The 20,798-nt window shown below is 38.8% G+C and overlaps 1 protein-coding gene across 2 annotated transcripts; it reads right to left on the bottom strand.

Annotated features, from left to right (window-relative positions):
• Positions 1-934: 934 nt before the first annotated feature.
• Positions 935-20,452, bottom strand: KTF1 (kow domain-containing transcription factor 1). 2 transcript variants are annotated; one of them, XM_008795780.5, is made up of 18 exons: positions 20,130-20,452; positions 16,629-16,867; positions 16,384-16,539; positions 14,353-14,511; positions 14,173-14,256; positions 11,569-11,636; positions 11,150-11,467; positions 10,971-11,019; positions 10,738-10,893; positions 10,008-10,133; positions 9,855-9,927; positions 9,615-9,773; positions 9,498-9,534; positions 9,339-9,397; positions 8,968-9,019; positions 8,095-8,159; positions 3,385-5,517; positions 935-3,047 (listed from the first exon to the last, which is right to left on the bottom strand). In XM_008795780.5, the coding sequence occupies exons 1-18, from the start codon at positions 20,356-20,358 to the stop codon at positions 1,090-1,092; spliced, it is 6,120 nt and encodes a 2,039-aa protein (XP_008794002.2). In that variant the 5' UTR covers positions 20,359-20,452; the 3' UTR covers positions 935-1,089. The 2 variants fall into 2 exon arrangements, with proteins under 2 accessions (XP_008794002.2, XP_088577023.1); XM_088720897.2 differs by lacking the exon at positions 20,130-20,452 and adding an exon at positions 19,815-20,044.
• Between the last annotated feature and the right edge of the window lie 346 nt (positions 20,453-20,798).

Here is a 20,798-nt window from a genome sequence, read left to right on the forward strand (position 1 = left end):
AACGAGAAGGATCTGCAATCTACCATTCGTTATAAACTTATAAACAGGTGTAAAAGATTTATCGACAGATTACAAAGATGATAACATTCACGTTGGACAATCCGAAAAGCTTGCTACAGGCGTTGAAAATACTTCACGGTATCGACGCTGCAAGCTTTTGTGGCTTATCCATAAACTCAAGGACGTGTAACATTGGCACCTGTTGTCTTTGATTAGAACTCCAAATTATAGACAATCTGATGGTAGAGGTGACACGAGAAAAGCAGAAAGCTATGTTGCAGTCAAGGAGGTAGTCATTTCAGACGGCAGAAACACAAGAAAAATCCATCGACCTGAAAAATATACTTTCAAATTAAGCTACAGAATAAGAGCAGAATATCATAAAGGGCCGGCGCCATCAATGTTCTCACGATAGGTCATAGTATCATTGAATTCTCTAGGGAAAACAATTGAGTCGCTTCTCCCAGGACTTAATCTCACATAATTTCCAGTAATCATAAATTTTCTAAAATTAAATACAGTTGCTGTTTCAAGGTAACTACCTTATCTCCTGGTAATCCCAGAGCACAGTGAACATGCCACCTGCACTTCGCTAATATCCTAAGCCGCACCTATTTTCTGCAACTTCAAGCATGATGATAGACCGGTGGGGGCAGAGATTTGACGCTACACAAGAAATCCTAGATTGCAGACAAAGTAATAGATTCCATCTGCACCTACTTTGAATTTCTACTATAGAATCCAGCCACATCTACATTTGACGTTGTAATCTGTTCGCATTGCATTTTGGCATCCCAGAGAAAGCTTCATACCCCATGAGGTAACCACATTTGATGATACGATGATATGACGCAATCCAACTGGCACTAAAGAAGTCCATTTGGTTGATCCCCAAAAATTATCAAAAGGATGCAAGACAGGTTCCTGCTAACAGTTGAAGAGAGCAAGCAAATGAGGGGAAACATTTTTAGTCTTAACCATCTACAAGATACAAAACATAGAACAAAATGGGTCTAACAAAACGAACAGACCCAATATTTACAGGCACAGCCAGGATAAACCACGTCTATCTACATCTGACATGCCAGACTACCACCCCCCGTTACCTGCACTTCCATCTTTAGCTTCGGCCCATGCTGCTGGAGCCTTCTCCCAGCCGCTCCCCCGACGTCCACTACCTTCATCTTCTTTGGCTTTGCTTGAAATCTCAGCAGCTACAGCTTCCTCATTTCCAGCTGACGATTTATCCCAAGCAGAGGACCGACTACCACCAGCTGCTTTGGTGGTGTTCCAATTGTTTCCTCCATTGTTACTTCCAACTGTCTTTTTACCAGCTTCTTCATCTCCAGCTAAAGTCTTGTCACCCCGCCCAAAAGAATGCTCCTTACCAGAAGGTTTCGAACCGTTCCATCCCCCTTCCGCAGCTACTCCAGCTCTACCAGCTTGCTCATTACCAGAAGACCACTTATCCCTATCAGAGGAATGACTTCCACCAGGATCGGACACATTCCAGTTATCTCCACCTCCAGCTGGCTTTTTGACAGATGCTCCATGATTCCAACTGGAGTCGGGACTGTTCCAATTGTTGCTTGCTCCATCCTTGTTCCCGTCAGAGGATTGTTTGCTCCAGCCAGATGAGCCGCCTGCATCAAAAGATTTACCTTTATCCAATTTACCCCACCCAGGACTTTGATCATTGGCCCAATTAGATGTCGAAGCTTTCGGAAAGGTTCCATCCCCAAAGTTTTCTTGCTCTTCATTCCGATTAGAAAAGCAAATATAATCGCGCCCACCGCGCCCACGTCCATAAGATTGTCTACCATCAGAGTCATTCCTTTCATCCCCAGCTCCATTTCGACCCCAACCTCCTCCCCTAGAAGATCCTAATCCCCATTCCTTGTCTTCTGGCTCATTCCACTTATCACCTTGACCTCTACCTCCTCTTGCTCCAGTACGACCACTTCCTCTTCCCCAGCTTGATCCCCTACCACCACCACCACCACCAAAGTCTCTTTGCCGGTTCCAGTTGCTCTCTTGACCTCTACCTCCACCAGCTTCATTATTTCCATCCCTTCCTCTACCCCAACTGGATCTTTGACCCCCCTCACGATCCAATGGTTTGTTCCAGTTGCCATCTAGATCTTTATTTCCACTTGCACCTGCATTTCGACCCCTTCCTCTTCCCCGACCAAATCCACAACCCCCTTCAAAATTTCTTGGTTTATTCCAGTTGTCCGGCCTACCATTTCTGAAAGCATCTTCATTGTCTATTCCTTTGCTCCAGTTGGATGCATTATCTCCACCAAAAGATTTTGTTTCATCCCATCTAGCATTTTGAATTTGGCTAGAGAATCCAGTTTTACTCCAACCACCAGCTTCAGCTTCATTTTTCTCTCTTGCCTTTCCCCAGTTATCAGTTTGACCACAATGATCCCAACTGCTACTCTGGCCTCCACGTGCTGCTGATTGGGTCCCATGAGAAGCGGCAGCATCCAAATTGTTAGCTTTGTTTCCACCGATGAACTTGTTATCTTCTCTATTTTGGCTTGAATTGCTTCCCCAATCTTTAGTTTCATTGTTGTTCTCCTGACATTTGGAAGACTTGCCCCAAACATCCACTTCATTTCTAACTAATCCTTTGTCTTTGATGTCCCACACATCTGCTTTATCATTGCTAACTTCAGGACATGCCCAACTACTTGGCTTATCCCAACTGACACCTTTTCCTTTATCCTTGCTGATCTCTGCTTTGTCCCAGCTCTGACCAGCATCCATGCTTGGAAGTACTTCTGCTTTCTCACATCCATCAATTCCAGGACCGCTTTTGAAAGTTCTGTTCCAACCATCTGCATCTTTTGGACAATCACCATCTTGACCTACATCAATAGCCCTCTCACCTACTGTTGCTTTGCTCAATGGTGAAATCTCTTCTATGCATAAACCAGTTGCTTTACCCCAGTTGTCTGCAGCTTTTCTAGAATTCCATGCATCACCTCTGGCCCCATATGCCACCTTGCTACCCCAAGGATCAGCTTCATGTTCTTGACCTGTTTAAAGTGATAAAATTGAACAGTTAGATGCAAAGCATGCTCACAGTCAGAACAGGCAAAGAATGATTAACAGTTCGGCAATTTCAAAACTAGATTATTTTAGAAAATAATGATTTTCTCCTCAATTTCACTGCTTTGTTCTGTAAGAAGTGAAAATATTGAAGAATGGCTAGGACAAAAAAAAGAACGGCGATCATAATCATGCCAGGAGTGTGCAAAAGGTCTAGGTCATCTGGACGTTCTATTGCAAGAAAAAAAATAAATAACATTCAATTTTCAAAGCAAATGTTGACTAAAATTGAAAATGATAAAGGTGTTTAACTATTCCACTTACCTCCAACTGTCTTTCGACATGCTTCTTCATTTCCAGCTAATGTCTTGTCAGCCCCCACACAATATTGTTTCTTATCAGAAGGTCTTGAACTGTTCCAACCCTCCATCGAACCTGCTCCAGCTTTACCAACTTGTTCATTGCCAGATGACCACTTATCCCAACCAGACTGATTTCGACCAGAACGATTGGACATATTCCAGTCATCTCCACCTCCAGCGGCATCTTTCACAGATGCTTCCTTCTTCCAATTCGAGTTGGGACTGCTCCTTGAATTGTTGCCTGCTTCATCCTTCTTCCAGTCAGACAACTGTCCACCCCAGCCAGATGAGCAGCCTGTGTCAAAAGATTTTCTTCCGTTCAAGCCACCTTGATGATCAACATTTTCTGTTGATTCTTCAATTTCACTAAAGCCTTCCGACTTGCCCGACCCAGGAGTTTTATTGCCAGCCCAGCCAGATGATGGATTTTTTTGGAAGGCTCCATCCCAACAATATCCCTGGTCATCCTTGAGGTTGGAAGACTGAACCCAACCATGACCACGACCTCGACCTCGACCACGATCAAATGATCGTGTCCCATCGAAACTACTTGCATTGTCACCTCCTCCATTTCGACCCCTACCACCTCCCCTTGCAGATCCCCATCCCCCCCGGGGTCCAGGCCCATTCCAATTATCATCTTGACCTCTACCTCCTCTTGATCCATAACGACCTCTTCCACCTCCCCATCCGGATCCCCTGCCACCATCAGAGCCTCTTTGCTGGTTCCAGTTGTTCTCTTGACCTCCATCTCCACCAGCTTCGATATTTCTATCCCATCCTTTTCCCCAACTTGATTTCTGACTACCATCAGAGCTCACTGTAGTGTTCCAGCTGCCATCGCGATCTTTGTTTCCACTTTCGCCTGCATTCCAACCCCTGCCTCTTCCCTGACCAAATCCATGCCCCCCTTCAAAATTTCTTGGTTTCTTCCAGTTGTCCATCCGATCACCTCCATCTACCGCTTTCCTCCAGTTGAAGGCATTATCTCCACCAAAAGATGTTGATCCATCCCATCGGGCATTCTGAGGTTCATCCCATCTGACATTCTCGCTCTGGTTAGAGAATCCAGCTTTGCTCCAACCTCCAGTTTCAGCTTCACTTGTCTCGTTCACCTCTCCCCAGTTATCAGATTGACCACCATGCGGATCTTTTGCTTTGTCCCAACTGCTACTTAGACCTCCAGGTTTATCTCCACCAAAAGATTTTGGTTCTTCCCTTCTGGCATTTTGACTTTGGCTAGAGAATCCAGATTTGTTCCAATCTCTAGTTTCAGCTTCACTTTTATCATTTGACTTGCCCCAATTATCCAGTCGACCAGCATGAAGATTTCTTGCTTTATCCCAGCTGCTACTTTGACCTCCATGTTGCACAGCTGACTGGGTCCAATTTGAAGCAGCAGCATCCCAACGATCAGCTTGTTCTCCCCCATCAGATCTAGTAGCATCTTTTTCTTTAATTTGCCCTGAACCAACAGAAAATTTACCCCAATTTTCATTGGTATTTTTCTCTTGAGTGCTTGCTGCTTTGCCCCAAGAATCATCCTCATTACTAATTATTCCTTTGCCTTTAACATCCCAAGAACTTACTTTGTCATTGCTAACAACTTCAGGGCGAGTCCAGTTATTTGACCGATCCCAACTAAGGTCTTTTCCCTTGTCCTTGCTGGTTGCTGCTCTGTCCCAGCCACTGACACCATCAGAATTTTTCAGAGAATCACCTAGATTATCAGCTCTTTGCTTATCCCAGTTCCCCGTAACATTCTCAGAGGGATCCAGATTATTCCCACTTCCAAAGTTGCCTCTCCCCCAGCCACCATCACCACCGCTTTGAGGTTTTGATTTCTTCGATCCATCAATTTCAGTACTGGTTTTAGCCAAAGCCTTGCCATTCCAACCATCAGCATCTTCTATACAATTTCTAGCTTGATCAGTAACTTTCTCACCAGCTGCAGTCATATTCCATTGCGAATCCTGCTCTCCACTAGAACTAGCTGCTTTGCCCCAGCCGTCCATTGCTTTACTAGAATGCCATGCATCAGCTCTAGCCCCAGATATAACCTTGCTACCCCAAGGATCAGCATCATGTCCTTCATCTGTATAATAACAAAAGATTAAGTAATAATCATTAAGCTAGTCCACATGCATACAACATGAGTGACAAGAGCAATAAGAAACTTCAAAAGGTAATAACAAAAATCATTTCAGGATAAGCAACCCAACATTCAATGATTATTGCTAATCAGGTCGAAAAAAGCATAATAAGGGTCACCTCAATCTCAAATAGTTGGGTAACTACAGCAAATATGGATAACCATGACACCGGCATATAAATGGATAGCCATGATTCGCATAAATTTACATAAACAAAGAAAAAATCAGGGGAAAAACCATGGTATGCTGAACCAGCCCGTAACAGCCGATTCATCCTGTACCGGCCAATTCAGCCCGTATCGGCCGGTTCGGTACAGCGGTGGAAAACAGTTCCGACCCCAAAGGGGGCCGGAATCGAGCGGTATAGAAGCGTAATGGTGCGCTGGGAACCGCATGGGCGTGCGCTAGCTATGCAGACCAATTCAGCACCGGTCCGGTAGGCTACCGGTACCGGTTCGGCGGACCATAGGGAAAACACAATCTTAAAGATTGACCAAAATGTTCCAAATTTCCAATTACTTATCCTAAGCAGTCTTAAAGTTCAATATTCTTCATAAAGAAGGTTCTTGACTTAAATGTTAGTAGTTGTTATCACAAACCACGAAGAAGGGCACCCCCTACGGTATAGAAGCGTACTGGTGCGCTGGGAACCGCATGGGCGTGCGCTAGCTATGCAGACCGATTCGGCACCGGTCCGGTAGGCTACCGGTACCGGTTCGGCGGACCATAGGGAAAACACAATCTTAAAGATTGACCAAAATGTTCCAAATTTCCAATTACTTATCCTAAGCAGTCTTAAAGTTCAATATTCTTCATAAAGAAGGTTCTTGACTTAAATGTTAGTAGTTGTTATCACAAACCACGAAGAAGGGCACCCCCTACCCCATCCAACACACACGTAGTACACCGCCACCAAAGTACAAAAGGAAACTTAGCAAGCAAGTGAAAGTAGTAAACAACAATTTCTTGCCCACAATTATGATTGTTCTGCTCGTTGAAAAAAGAGATCACAAGAATTGTAAACGACAATACCTTACCCATACTTACGATTTTTCTGCTGCCTTAGGAAAAAAAATGCATTATTAAAGTTCAAATTCCGATAGCATATTTAAGAAAAAAAATCAGTTTCTAAAGGCAAGGAAAATACCAGATAGCTACTTTTGGGTTTTGAAAATTCTAGCATTAAATCTTGAGTGAAAATTCAAGACTATTCATTGGAATGAGAATTTTATAAAAATGTTCAAAATTGCTTGGTTTATCTGCAACGATCTCTATAAGAATCTTCTATAACTTCCTCAAAGTAATAACAACTGATCATTTACATTTCCATGCTAGGTAAATCTGCACCACTCAACCTAATGTTACTTGAAAAATTTTACTTTCCTAGTAACATTACCCCTCTGGCCGTTCGGCCACCCTACCTCTCTTTCCTAATGCTACTCGCCCTCCAGCCGGCGGGCACCCTCCCTCTCCCTCCCCCCCTCTCTTTTCCTCTCTTCTCCCTCTCCGCCTCCTCCGCTATTTTCTCATTTTGTAGGCCAGAACTATTCCAGTCTGCCGGTATCGTTCGATATGCCCTGAACCAGGTGGTTTGGAACGGTTCCACCGACGTTGGATCTAACCCTCCCCAAACTAAGGGTGCAGATGCGCCAAGCAGCTTGCAAGCTGCTCAAGCTAGACTAGAGTTCAAACTCGACTCATTTATTATAGAGCACGAGTTGAGAGCTGAGAGCTCAAGTAGCTAGAATAGTTTTTCAAGTCGAGCTCGAGTAGCAAAATACTCGGCTTGAAAGCTCACAACCCTAGTCAAATGTATATACTTTTAATAATATTTTATTTTATTTATAATATATATTATTCATTTAATATTTTAAAATATAATATTTATATTTTTTATCTGACCTAACTTCTAACTTTTAACCATACTTTTTTAACATGTAACCAAGGCTCGAATTCAAGCTCGATCTCGAGCTCGAGTACGGCTTGGTTGATATTCGAGTCGAGCTCGAGTATTGCTTTTTTTATCAAATCGAGTTCGAGCTTGGATATTAAGGTTCAATTGATCTCGATTCTAGTTTCGAGCCGGAATCAGATCGAGCTCAAGCCTCTAGCTACTTGGCTTGGCTCAGTTTAATTGCACCCCGACCCAGACCTCACAATGGCAGGAGTCTTGTGATTAGGGTGCCCTTTTTTTAAATATCATACCATACATAAATGTAAGACTAGATACCATATCAATTAGTTACTTTGTTATACAAAAGTTTGATGAGATATTTGGTAACCTAATCCTTAGGAAATTGATTAGCTTATGCAATCATGAAAATCACAGCCAGCATACATCAAAATTCACAATCCAAGAACCATGTTCATCTCCCATCACTATGTAACAAGGTTGCAAAAGGAAACAATTATTTTACTTGACCCAGATATGGAAGCAAATTGCAGCCACCAAAATATTATAGAATTGAAAATCAACATATTTTAAAAATTAAATACATGCAACTTTTCGAACATCTTACCTGCTTTATGGCCATTATTGTCTACATCTGAAAAATTGCTGGCAGGAAATGCTTGCCAAGAATCCCTGCGATGGACGTAGCTTACAAGTCAATGTCAGACAGATAACTTTAGGCAAATGAACTAAAGCATGCTTTATCCCCTAAAGTTTCTATTGCTAGTTAAAAAAATCATTTCACGAGGAATAATTTAATTTGCATAAACTGATGTGCATGCTCTAAATGCTATATCGCTCCACAATTTTCCCAGCAAGACTCACAAAAGGTTTGACACAGCATCATGATATATGCAATAAGTGAGCATATATTTTCTGACGCATTGCAAGAGAGCTTCTCATTAAAATATATAAATCAGCATTCATCATCATAGCATATGAAAACAAGCGAACAAACTTTTGAACTAACACTAAAAAGTTTTAAACAGGTCACATTCAACAGTACAAATTTTATAAACAGTCCCTCGTGGATGTCCAGATAGTTTACCACATGCAGCTGACAATATGATTTCTGCAAAAGGACGTTTTCTTTTCTGGATAATCCAATATTACTGGAGCTTTGTGTTTTCTGTGACTGTACCATATTACCATCCCTTTCATGCACTTATGTTCATAATCTATTTTTATAGGTCAATTAAATAAATTTTGGGGAAAAATTGAAGTTCATTGTTTGCAATTTCAACCATGTAGCAGTAATTAGATAGACATAAAACCAACATTAATATTAACCAGTTTGAATGTTTCAGCATATCAACTGCAATTATCTTGCAGCTTACTCAATAACCCATCAGTAATTATCAAACAAAATTTGAACTATCAAAAGAAAAGAAAACAATATGAAAATGAAAGTATATATATTTCAATATTGACATCAACTAACCTGCCAAATGATGGTACGCCAACATCCCATTGACCATTCTCTGCATGTTGTCCTGCTCTCCCAGTAGACCGCCCAGATAGAAAAATAAATAAGCTCAAGTATTATATACCCACAATATGGCAAGTAAGGTTTGACATCAGACAGGAAGAATTCTGGTAGAATTACTACTTTCAAATATTAGAACACACATCAATAAATGAAATAAATGCAATCTATTATCCTATTACAGCCTTTGAAACTTTCCCACCATAAGGAATATTACCCTGATCTAATTGAAAACAGGAAAACCAGGAACCTGTTTCGAGTCTGTTTAACAGACAGACAGATAATCGATTTGAACAGTTGAAGAAAGAGGCTATAGACAGAATTACCTATAGACAACCTTTCCTGGGTTCCAAAAGGATTGGATGTTGTAGCAGCTGAGTCATCCCTTTCCGAAACAAACAATAACAAATAAAAAGAGACATCAGAGGTTGGTCACAAGTTGACAAGTGCATATATAGAAAGGCGCACTCTAAGAAACTTAATACCTCTTCACATTTGGAACAGAGAGATACTCAGCCTCAACTACATAAACATCATGGAGGAACATGTTACAATGAATTAAATATGAAAACATCTGAGCAGAAGTAGTACAATCAACAAACCTGTGATGATCTTGACCAGAGAATCCACCTTAACAGTGACATCCGAGCGGTATACACCCACAACACGGCAAAGATACCCCTTCAAAGGACCTTTTCGAATTCTCAAAGTCTGGCCAATAGAGAAGACTTGATCTCTTTCAGTTTGGCGGCGCCAGTTAACTGCAAATGAAAACAAGGAAATCATCATACAGCAATCACTTATATTATCTACACACAGTTACTAAAGATTCCAATACATACAACCATGACTTCTATCCTGCTCCTCATAAGATCCCATAGGTGCTTGGGAGAATGAATGACTTGATTTCTCGCCCTGCAACAGAGTAAATACATGAGAATGAGAAAGTCATCAGCAGAGAACAAAACTAAAAGAACTTTCTCACTGACAATGACCTTTGATTCCTTCATGTTCTCACATGACGCAGACTTGGCACAAAAGAACCCACTATTCTCTGTTTCATTTTCATCATAAATGAAGAGTGTGCCTTTGTACATATGTTTCACAATTCCTTGTTTATCCTGCCAAAAAGCAAAACAAGCAAAACGAACATAATTGTCAAAACATGGGGCGTTGCAGTGCAAGCAATCACTTCTTCAATGGATAACAAAGAAAAACACACTCCTGCAATGGTCAAAAGAAACTGGACACAGGGACCGAACTTGGTTAGCTACTATAGCAATTCTACAAGTATCTATAGTATACAAATATAAACTTACAAAGAATCATTATCTAGTATACAATATGACCAAGTACTAACCAACCCAATCTTTTTTGGAGAATAAAGCAGACAATCAAGTAACTCTATTTCTCCAGGTTATATCCAAAAAGCTGAAGGATCATGGTGATATTAGCCTGCTTTATTCTCTCTCTTCATAGAGTTATCTCAGTGTGTGATATTTCTCCAAGGAACTCTCTTGTTTCTTTTACACTTTTACATGCCAGTACAGCTATATATGTTTAGTAGACAATGAGATGTAGCAAAAAAAAAAATGAGGATAGAAAAAAAAAGAAGTGGGTAATTAGCACTTGATCACACTATTTCACAGAATCAGCCTCTACAACCACATCAAAGCTTTTAAAAGTGAAGCTCTGCAAAATTGATTAACATATTGATTATATTACCTGTAATGGCCCTTCCAAAACCTTGACAGTGTCGTTAATGGATATGGTTTTCATATACCGATCAGAAGCTGTAAACATCTTATCAACACAAGCACTCTTTATGTCCTGAATCTTAACTGTCACTACTTCTGGTCCTTCCACGCCTCCTTTCAATATCTGAAACAACAATCACAACAATAATACATTAACCAAGACCAGGAGGGGAGGTGGTTAATTTCAGTCAATGTGACTACCCGGAAGCCATCTTTCTCCACAGCAATGATAACACCAAAAGCCTTATGTCTGCAAAAAAAAAAAAAAACAAAAGGGATAAATATCTTTAATAGTATATTAGAAAAACAGAAAATATAAAACCTTTGGTAGTATATTAGATGAAGCTACAGGGTAAACTAGTTGGAGAAGAAATACCAACCCAAACAACACAAAATCATGGAGATTGAAACCATTTCCTTTCTTAGCTAATACTTGCTGATCTGCTGCTTCAGTAGGCCGCATTTTGTTACGCCCATGATAAACACTTGAGACCCAATTTAAGTGCTCATCCCCATCCTTACCGACACTGGAGAACTTCAGAAGTTCCATATCTGATGGTTGTACTCCCCAGCAAATTACTGATCCAATGGACACCCTTTTGTACAAAAAACCATCCTTCAGCATCAAACCATCCAGTATCTCAAAAATCTCTCCAGTCTGACGATCACGCCTGACTTCAATATGGGGCCTAAACATTCTAACAAATAGAGTGCAATCTCAAACTTCCGCAATCAAAGCAAGATAGATAGTGCATTATGAAATGCCATTTGAATAAAAAATAAATAAAGAAAAAATTACTCTAGTTCATGAGAGCTAATCAAGCGTGGGGCTGGTACTGCAGCCTGCTTCAAAGATACCCCACCACCCTGCAAGGGTATGTGCAATTTTTTCAATCGCATAATGTATATTAGCATATAAGTAACTTAGATAAAACTAGCCTAGGAAAAAGGCAAAAGAACACATCTATTAAATGAAGGAACTGGAGCAGTAACCGGCAAGTACGAACCTGATATTTCATGTTTATGGTCAAAAAAAATTGCAGCAAGTCTTTTTCAGCTTAGTCATAATAACTAACATTAATAGCATGAAACATATTGGCAGACATATTTTTCATATATTGCTTCTTTATGTCATATTCATGCTCCTCTTTATTGTTTCATTGTCTGTGGCATCCTCAACATAATAATGAATGTATAGTTTTGAGAATTACACTCTAAATAACATGTCTGTCATTTTCAAACTTGTTCATAAGTTATAGCAGAAAAACTAAAATGCTTAAACCATAACCATAACCATCTAGCCTTTTCCCAAGTATTAAGAATCAGCTTTATGGATCCTCAAAAAAAAAAATAGTAAACAAATGCTTAAACAACAGAAAGTATACCCATAACTCCTGGCCCTAAAATAAAGCCGCCAGCAGCATACAAACTTCAAGTTTCACACGCACAACATTTCCACATCAATATAAATCTTTACTCTTGCCAAGTGAGACCTCAATTACTTCCTTGACAGGCCCTTCCTGAGAACCTTCATAATGCTCAGGTTGCCTGGCACCAAACAGAAAATGTTAAAACGGATGTATACCTGTATATCGAACGGCTTTGGCTTGATGTATGGTTTTCCCACCAATAAGTCTGAGTTCAATTACCAATTAGCATTCCAAGATCCTATCAAATCCAAAGGAATGTTTGCTCATCCTGTGATTCAAAAAGGTAGACCATACTCCAGAATACATAATTGACGTTTCCTCATCACAAGACCATACTCTCCCCAAAATGCAATCCACCAAATTTACCCTCTGGTGCTCTCAGTGAAGCTGATTCTTGGATTAATCTCAAGCGGACTAATTTCCTTAAGTCTGCACTGTGGCACATCATGTAGGGAAAGGGCAATATTCCTAAGCAAAGCAAGGTTCCACTAGTTTGGCATTATGTCTGCTCTTAATTACCTCCAGAATGATGATAAAAGCAAGAAAGCCCACAGAGTTGCCTGCCTTCATCTGTTGCCTCTCCATAGAAGTATTTCAAATACTCAAAACAATAATTATATGGAGTTACCAATCTAATCCACTTATATTATCTTTATGCAAACAAAAGCCTACCCCTAATATTGTTAACAACATTCAAACAAACAGCACGATGCCTCAACTGTCAAGTGCTGGCAGTGCTGATCCGTGCCACACTAGTACCAGCGCTTGGCCCAGGTTGAGAACTTGGCAGCACAACATATTGCACTGACATATGTAGAACTGCACAACAATTCAGTCAATCTTACAGCAAGTAGAATATGTCATTAGGCTAGGGTAGGTCAAAGTGTCTAAATCAATGTTCCAAAACTCAGTTTGTGTTTCACATTCAAAATTTAATTAAACTAATTCAATCTCATTTTTGGTCTGTTTCAACTTTAATTTTGGATGCTTCTAACAAAAAACGATTCAAATACATATAGTTTTGAAGAAAGATTTAAAAAAATGTAAACAAGTCGTTAAAAATATATTAGACCTTGCATTAGAGTAAATTACATTTTTCCAAATCCGAGGGCTTAGAGTTTCAATTGTTTCAGGCTGAAACAACTAAAAGATTATTTAATTAAAAAAATCATTGGAATGCTTAAAACAGGTTCCAGAACATTTTAGCGTGTAGTATATCGTTTCATTGTTTAATGACAATATAATGTATGAGAATCTAAACTTCTTTTGCACAGCAGATGCCTATGATGGATAAACTGCAATTCATGTTTACATAATATCAGAGAAACATAGAATTTATTATAGAAACCAAACATTTTCCGTTACAATATTTATAGAAGTAATGGATCTAAGAAAAGGATTAAGCCTGAGACTTACAATTTCAAACTTGACACCCTGCTGAGGAAATCTGAATTAAAATCCTGTAAATCTGAGCAAGTCTTGCAAATTCACTTTAAGAAACCCAATCAACGCAAAATCTGAATTCTCCATCTTTCTCAATCAACCTGGACTTTGTGAAGTCATTTACTTGCCTAATGCACCTGAATCTATTTTCTAAGGACCTTCTAAATTTTAGGCTGTTAAAATATGAGGGTTTATTTAAAACCCGAGCATCAACTTACCCTTAACTAATTTCTTATTGGAATGCATGAAAAGACAAACGGATGACCAGGATAATCAACATATATATGTGTGTGCACTTAGTCTCCATATACATATATATATACACACACACACACAAATATATGATAGTTCTAAGATTCCAAAAATGCATTTCATGCCAACCCATGTCAAATTTAGGAGGAAGCTAAAAGACAAGTGAAAAATATGGCAAGACAACTCAGAGAAAATTGATAATATGGCCATGTAATGTCGCTTTAACAAAAATTTTGACTACAAAGGTGTAAAGTATGGCAAAAGTGAACTGTACTCACAAATTTCTTAGAAATAGCTTGAAGGTCAACTCTAGGAACCAACTTGACCATCACCTTTTTCTGTCCATCATCAACAGCCACAACCTATAGAACATACAATACAAATTCAAGCATAAAGAACACAAGGAAGAAGCAAAAAAGTAACAAGAAACCATCAAAAGTAAATACACATATACATACCTGTGCCAGGTCCCCTTTGTATTTCCCACTCTTCATGCGTACCCATGAACCTTCAGATACTTCACATGATTTACTACGACTAGAGAACAACTGAGGAACTTCACTTCCATGGACACGGTTGATTTTACTTGAATATACACTATAAAATCCCTTGCATGCCTGGAACAGGAAAGGCACCAATTAAAGAATATGATATCTAAATGATGCATATATGGTATTAAGAAAAATGCTCACTAATTGGAGACCTTCATATGTCTGATGCAAACCAATTGGATGACAAAAAGTTTTAGAGAATGGTACATAATTTTCAACATCCTTTTTCCTTTCAAACCCAATAGGACTATACATGTGACAAGGACTATAAGGTTTACACTGAGAGAGTAACAGATGGAAGTTTACCATTACATGGATATTCAAGATAAAGGGAAAAATTTTAAATTTGTACAAAAAAAAAAAAAAAATAGATGCCAACTATAGCTAAAATGTTTACTATCACTTACTTAAATAACAGATTTGATAGAGAAAAGCCAATGTTCATAGAAAAAAATATTTGTTCTTATGATGGTCAACATAATGCATTATTTGTAAGAAAGCAAAATAAAGCTCTAATTATCTATGATTGAACATCATGAAGTGAATCACAAAGTACCTGAAGCTCCAATTGTTATAATTACAACAAAGCTGAGCTAGTAAACATGGTACAAAAAGGATTACAGAACTATGGGATTCCTTTAATTATGAAAATAGAATCCAGTCTTGACAACATATGGAGTCAGCATGGATGAACAAAAAGGCTAAAGAAATCAACAGAAATGGCAAGAGTCCTTACATGATGTTCAGAAAAATTCTTAGCTCCCAAATTTCAAGGTTGGAAGCCCTGAATCCCAAACTTTCATTGCTTATTTTAGGATAAAAGTAAGAGTAACAAAATTTAATATTGTTAGAGACCCTTAGCTTGAATCACCCTAATTTCAAAAACAGAGAAAACTTAATTGTGGAAGTGAAAGATATGAAAAGGCATTAATCATGCAAAAAGGGTACCCCTGAGAGATAGGAGAAGCTGATGACTTCAACTATATGTGAACAATGCTAAACCAACAACAGTAAAGTTTGATGGTTCATCACTGCATTTCTTTTCTTTGTTTTAACCTCTGACCTCTGAGTAATTCATTATAACAATGTATCAATTGGGCATCATGACTAGCAAAGTTTATCTCAATATTGCTCTGTTTCTTTATTTTAGTTGTATCCTTTATTCAGATTTTAACTATCATGAAAAAGGATGCATTCTGCAGCATCAAAATTTGCTGCTGCTGAAATAATTAAGAATCAAATAGTTGAATTTGCAGACCTCAACCAAAAATATTGCAGATATAGAATCATATAGTTTCCTAGGGTTAAGGAACATGCATATCAATGTTCAGACAATCTCATGCAAAGGATACCAATCACCATGATCTCACCTAAAGGACAAGCAAAAGATTAAGATGGCCCCAGAATTGCTCATACATGAATATATGACCTTTAAAGTACATCTAGAGAGAGACATTTTACAGTCATAATGGGTCCACCAGTGGCAATGTTTACAGCTACTAATTGGTGTACTTTCTTAGTTCTCATAGACTGCAATTATTTCAATTTCTATACATGGAGACTCAACCCAATTATGAACTAACATTATTCAATATTAAAACAATAACTAACCTTCATAAAATAAAAAAATAGCAACTACTATAGAAATTGCAAATGATGTAGTTTATCAGTATCCACTTCTCATTCACTACAGAAATTTTAATTACAGAATTTCTCAGCAACAAACAGAGTAAGCAGACCCAAGGACCATAGTCCAAGTACAACAAAGAAATTAAACTTGCACTAACATAGATAAAATTAAATTTAAAAGAGTGTTAAAGAATTAGAAGGTTTGGAAAGCAACGTAAGCAATAAAAATTGTTAACCCTGGCAAGAAGAATAGCTGGGGGGAAAACACTATCAAATCTCTCAGCTTTAAGTGAAAAATCCTAGAAATACCTCTGTAACGTCATATTCTTTGTCAGCTTCAATAAAAACATAACCTTTGACATGATCAAGTGCAAATGCAGAAATTATCTGAATTTTATTTCCAAAGTTGTTAAGATCAATGTATTTCTGCATGAAGCAGAAGGCTATCTGTCGCTCTCGTCCAACCTGCAACCAATAGTTACTCAGCACAACACTCAAATGGCAGTAGCATTGCATAACAATTTAGGTTCGCGGGAAGATGGCCGATAGCATACCATACATTTGACCCTCCAAACTGAGGGATCCTTCAGTGAATCCACCTCTGATACTCTGTCATCACGTTCTTTAGAGTCTTCATTATATACCACAAACTCTGAACCATGGCCATACCGGTCTTTAATTAGTGCTTCTAGTTCATCACCACTCAACTCCTCCTCCTTCAAGAAAAATGGAAGGGGATGGGACTTCCCAACTGGCCTGACATCATTCACTGATTTGCTTGCATCCATGAAATCTGTTCCCAATTAAAAATTTAGAAAATACTATCGGCACAAACATGTCCCAGACATGCACGCAAACAATGCAGCTTCACTTCATTTTACTTCAAAAGTCTCGGGACAATGGCGGGGCGGAAAAAATAGCAGCTACAAGTTGAGAACAAAGTTTTATATGATGACTAGAGAGAGAAAGTTTATGTGATCTTGCAACCAGAAAAGAACATCCATATTGTGTTTCACTGACTGAAATTTATATGTAAGAACAACCTGAAGAGCTATCTCATACATCAGCCAACTAGGTATGTAAAAAAAACAATTGCGCAAAAAGACCAAAAGAAAAAGAAATTTAACATCAGTACTGCTCAAAAAATTGCTAATAAAATGACACTGATAAAAGATAACACAAGACTAGTTAACAGAATAATGATGAACAGTATTCACAGACAACATTCATACCTTCCATTAATCTTGTCAATTTTCAAGAACACTTGTATTGTTTACTCATAATGTAAAAAAACCAATCTATATGTCTGCTTTTAGTCTCCATCACTTAATTTATATACAACATTTCAGCCCAGTTTAACACATTGCTAAAGATCACCATAATGCATAGCTAGCCACAATATCCTTACCCCTGCAAACATTACAATCTTTCGAAGTTCTATATGACATCGTTCTTTGTAATTTCATCTGGCAGGCCTCATTTCCAAGATTGGCTTATAGACCTTAACATACACTAATAAGAACAGGTTGCATTAAACGTACATGGACAAGCTTATTTTGCCCCCTCAGATGCAATACAGCATCAAAGTCGAAATCATTCCATACCACACCATGACCCCTTAGCAGTAGCTAATACTCTCTGTCAAGATCATCCTCTTTTTTGAAATATGACCATTCTTTTTCATAAATGCTCAATACTGAGAGCATTTTCTGAATTCAACTTCACAAAATTAAGATAGAGATACAGTATCATGTGTCACGGTTGAACAAAAGAAGAAAAATTCATCTAACATATGTTCAATCTTATATCTTGGGGTCAGTACATCCTAAACATCCTGAGGGATAATAGTATATTTAACAAGCAATAAGCAATTTATCTGATTAACTCCAGTTACGAGCATCATTTTGCACCCTATGTTGTCAAGGTTCTAAATGAAATATGAACACAGAAAACTGACACTAAAAAGGTGGAAGTCGCATAAGCTTTCGTGCATACTCCATATATATGTAATAAAGGAACCCTATGTACAATAGACATGTAAGTATTTTGTACTTTCATGCAGTGACATCGTATGATTCGGATAGACATAGGCATGAAAGTGTTTTGTATATAAATCCTTTTTGACGGGTGCAACTTCAGAAACTTTTTCTTTGTGATAATTATATGACTTCACTTTTTGCTCAAAACATTGCGCCAATTAAAATGATTGCCTGGCCGCGACTTAAACAATACAAACTTGGGAGGATTAGGATAATTATCTTGCACCCTATCATATTTGACATGCTCTAGCCACATATGACAAAAGTATACCTACATATATGCATACGAGTACACACCTATATGAATATATGCCAACTGCACACATGCATATGACATACCATATATAGAATATGTTAAACAATTTTCTGGGTATTTCCATTGACAGTGATCATTTTACTATTACTAGAGGTGTTTTCCTAGCTAAAAAATCTTATAAAACTAAAGGGAAAACTGAAATTACAAACTCCACTGCATAACAATCCAATACCTTCAAAATATTTGATTTTGACCTGATAGAGTATCGGAACTTATTTCATCGATGCAAATCCAAAAAATACAGGCAGTTGAAATCAAGGATTGAAAAATTCCCTATAGCAGCCAGTATGGACTAACATAGCAAACCCTAGCACACCCTGATTTTACCAAAACGGTCTTGAACTGCCCAAACTGCATCATATCAAGGCATGCCACCATGCACCACATAACATGAGGCATATCATATCACTTGTAGCTAAATCATCTGGTATAAGTCCTTACCTCAATACATTCCTTGGTTCAGATAATATGCTGAGTTATTGACCTTCATAACCAGCCTATGCTCAACAGTTTGATTTTAAGATCACTACTAACACCTTTACTAATAAGATTTTTGCAAGAATTCATATAAACCTAATTTTTAAGCCTAAACGTTAATCCAATCAATTAATTAAGGTCCTTCCACTTGGGACACTATCAAATAAACTGTTGAACATGCAACGCACATGCCTAGAAGCAGGAAGTGAAGTCGTAAACATAATGAATAGAAGTCATAAACATTCTGATAGAAACCAGTACCCAAAAATTGTCTACAAAGGATGATGCAAAAAGAAAGCTTGAAATATCATCATGTGTCTATGTTGTAGTCCTACCTGCATCAGCACCAGACTCTTCTCCTTGAGTGCTGAAACCCTTAAGTAGCTCATGCAAGCAAAGTTGCACCATAGCTATTGTCATTTATTTCAATTTATGTATCCCACGTTACTAAAATATGATAACCAGAAAACTTTCTAACATATCCAAAATTCTAGTTAACCTCGATAATAATTCCTAGCCACACAGAGCACCACACACAAGCAATAGTTTAGAGCTATATATTCTAAATATCAAGTGTGGCTCAAGCCGCTCAGTTGAATTCACAAAATGCATAAAATGGTTATGCACGCAATTACACCACAAGTTAAACAGAAATGCCAATTCATACATTTTCAGGATGCCCTTCTACACAGTCAAAATAAGCACATAAAAGTTAAAAAAACAAAAGACACTATCCAAAGATCCAACATGCAACAGGCAGTTGCATAAAAAACCATACACGTCATCAAGCCCCATGATCACTTAAAAAACTAACCAAAAACAAGTGTAAAAACTCATTCGATCAGCTTAACAGAAAAAAAGGTCCAGCAACCCTCAAAAAATATAGCATAAAGCAAGGAACATTGTACCAAATTTAATTCCTTGACCAGGCGTAAGAATCAACGCATAAAGAAGGAATAAAACAACATCTAGCACTCGAAATCCATCATCTTCGCGCATGCATGCAAGACTAGAACAGCTCTACAGATCAACTGCTAGGAGACCAGATCCAGCTGATGAAACCCTCAAACGATCTAGAGCCAGAACACAAGAGAACCAGAAACATAATCAAGCAAAACCTAGAAACGACAACCACTTCAAGAAGATCAAAATAACACCATCCGACACAAACAGCAAAGAAACCCTAGTAAAAGAGACGACGATTTAGCGGTACAGCATTATACCCAAGTGTGCGTCTTCCTCCTCCAGATCAAGATCCTTGTCCTCATCGTCAGAGTCGGCGTCGACGGCGGCGTCGTCGAAGAACTGGAGGACTCCCGGGCGCTTCTTGCGTCGGCCGCCGGAGGCCCCCGCCTCGGCGGCCGGCTTCTTCCTCTTCCCGGAGGAAGAGGATAAGGCGGCGGCATCCGGCGCTTTTCCGGCCACCTGCTTCCCCTTTCCCTTCGAAGCCATCGCCAAGCTCTCGAGCGAGCAAGAGCGAAAGAGAAAAATAGAGGCAGAAGAGAAGAACAAAAGGAAATGCAGAGAGATAGTAATAAAAATACAAAAGAAAGAATGGCCCCATGCGATCCCTTTACCATTTCACCATGGGGAGTGGAAGGGTTTGATGCTCGACGGCTCGGAATAATTAATATCATATAGCGCTCGTGGCGGCTGTTAATTAGCGGATTGATGGACATGTTGTCAATCAAGAAGTGCCATGTAGCTAGTAAAGTATAACGTATCCTGTTCCTCGGAGGGAGATTATTTTTAGACGTGACTCTAGGAGTTATTAATTATTTATTGTGGATACCCGATTTGTGGGGATGCGCTTGCTGCGGCAATGGATGTAGGATTTATTGTGCGACGGCGTCATTAAGTGAACAGGTGGATAGACGGAGAGATGAAGGAAG

This window comes from Phoenix dactylifera, chromosome 1 (assembly GCF_051530095.1).
Source record: "Phoenix dactylifera cultivar Ajwa chromosome 1, Ajwa_hap1_PhDact_Kaust_v1.1, whole genome shotgun sequence".
NCBI lineage: Eukaryota > Viridiplantae > Streptophyta > Magnoliopsida > Arecales > Arecaceae > Phoenix > Phoenix dactylifera.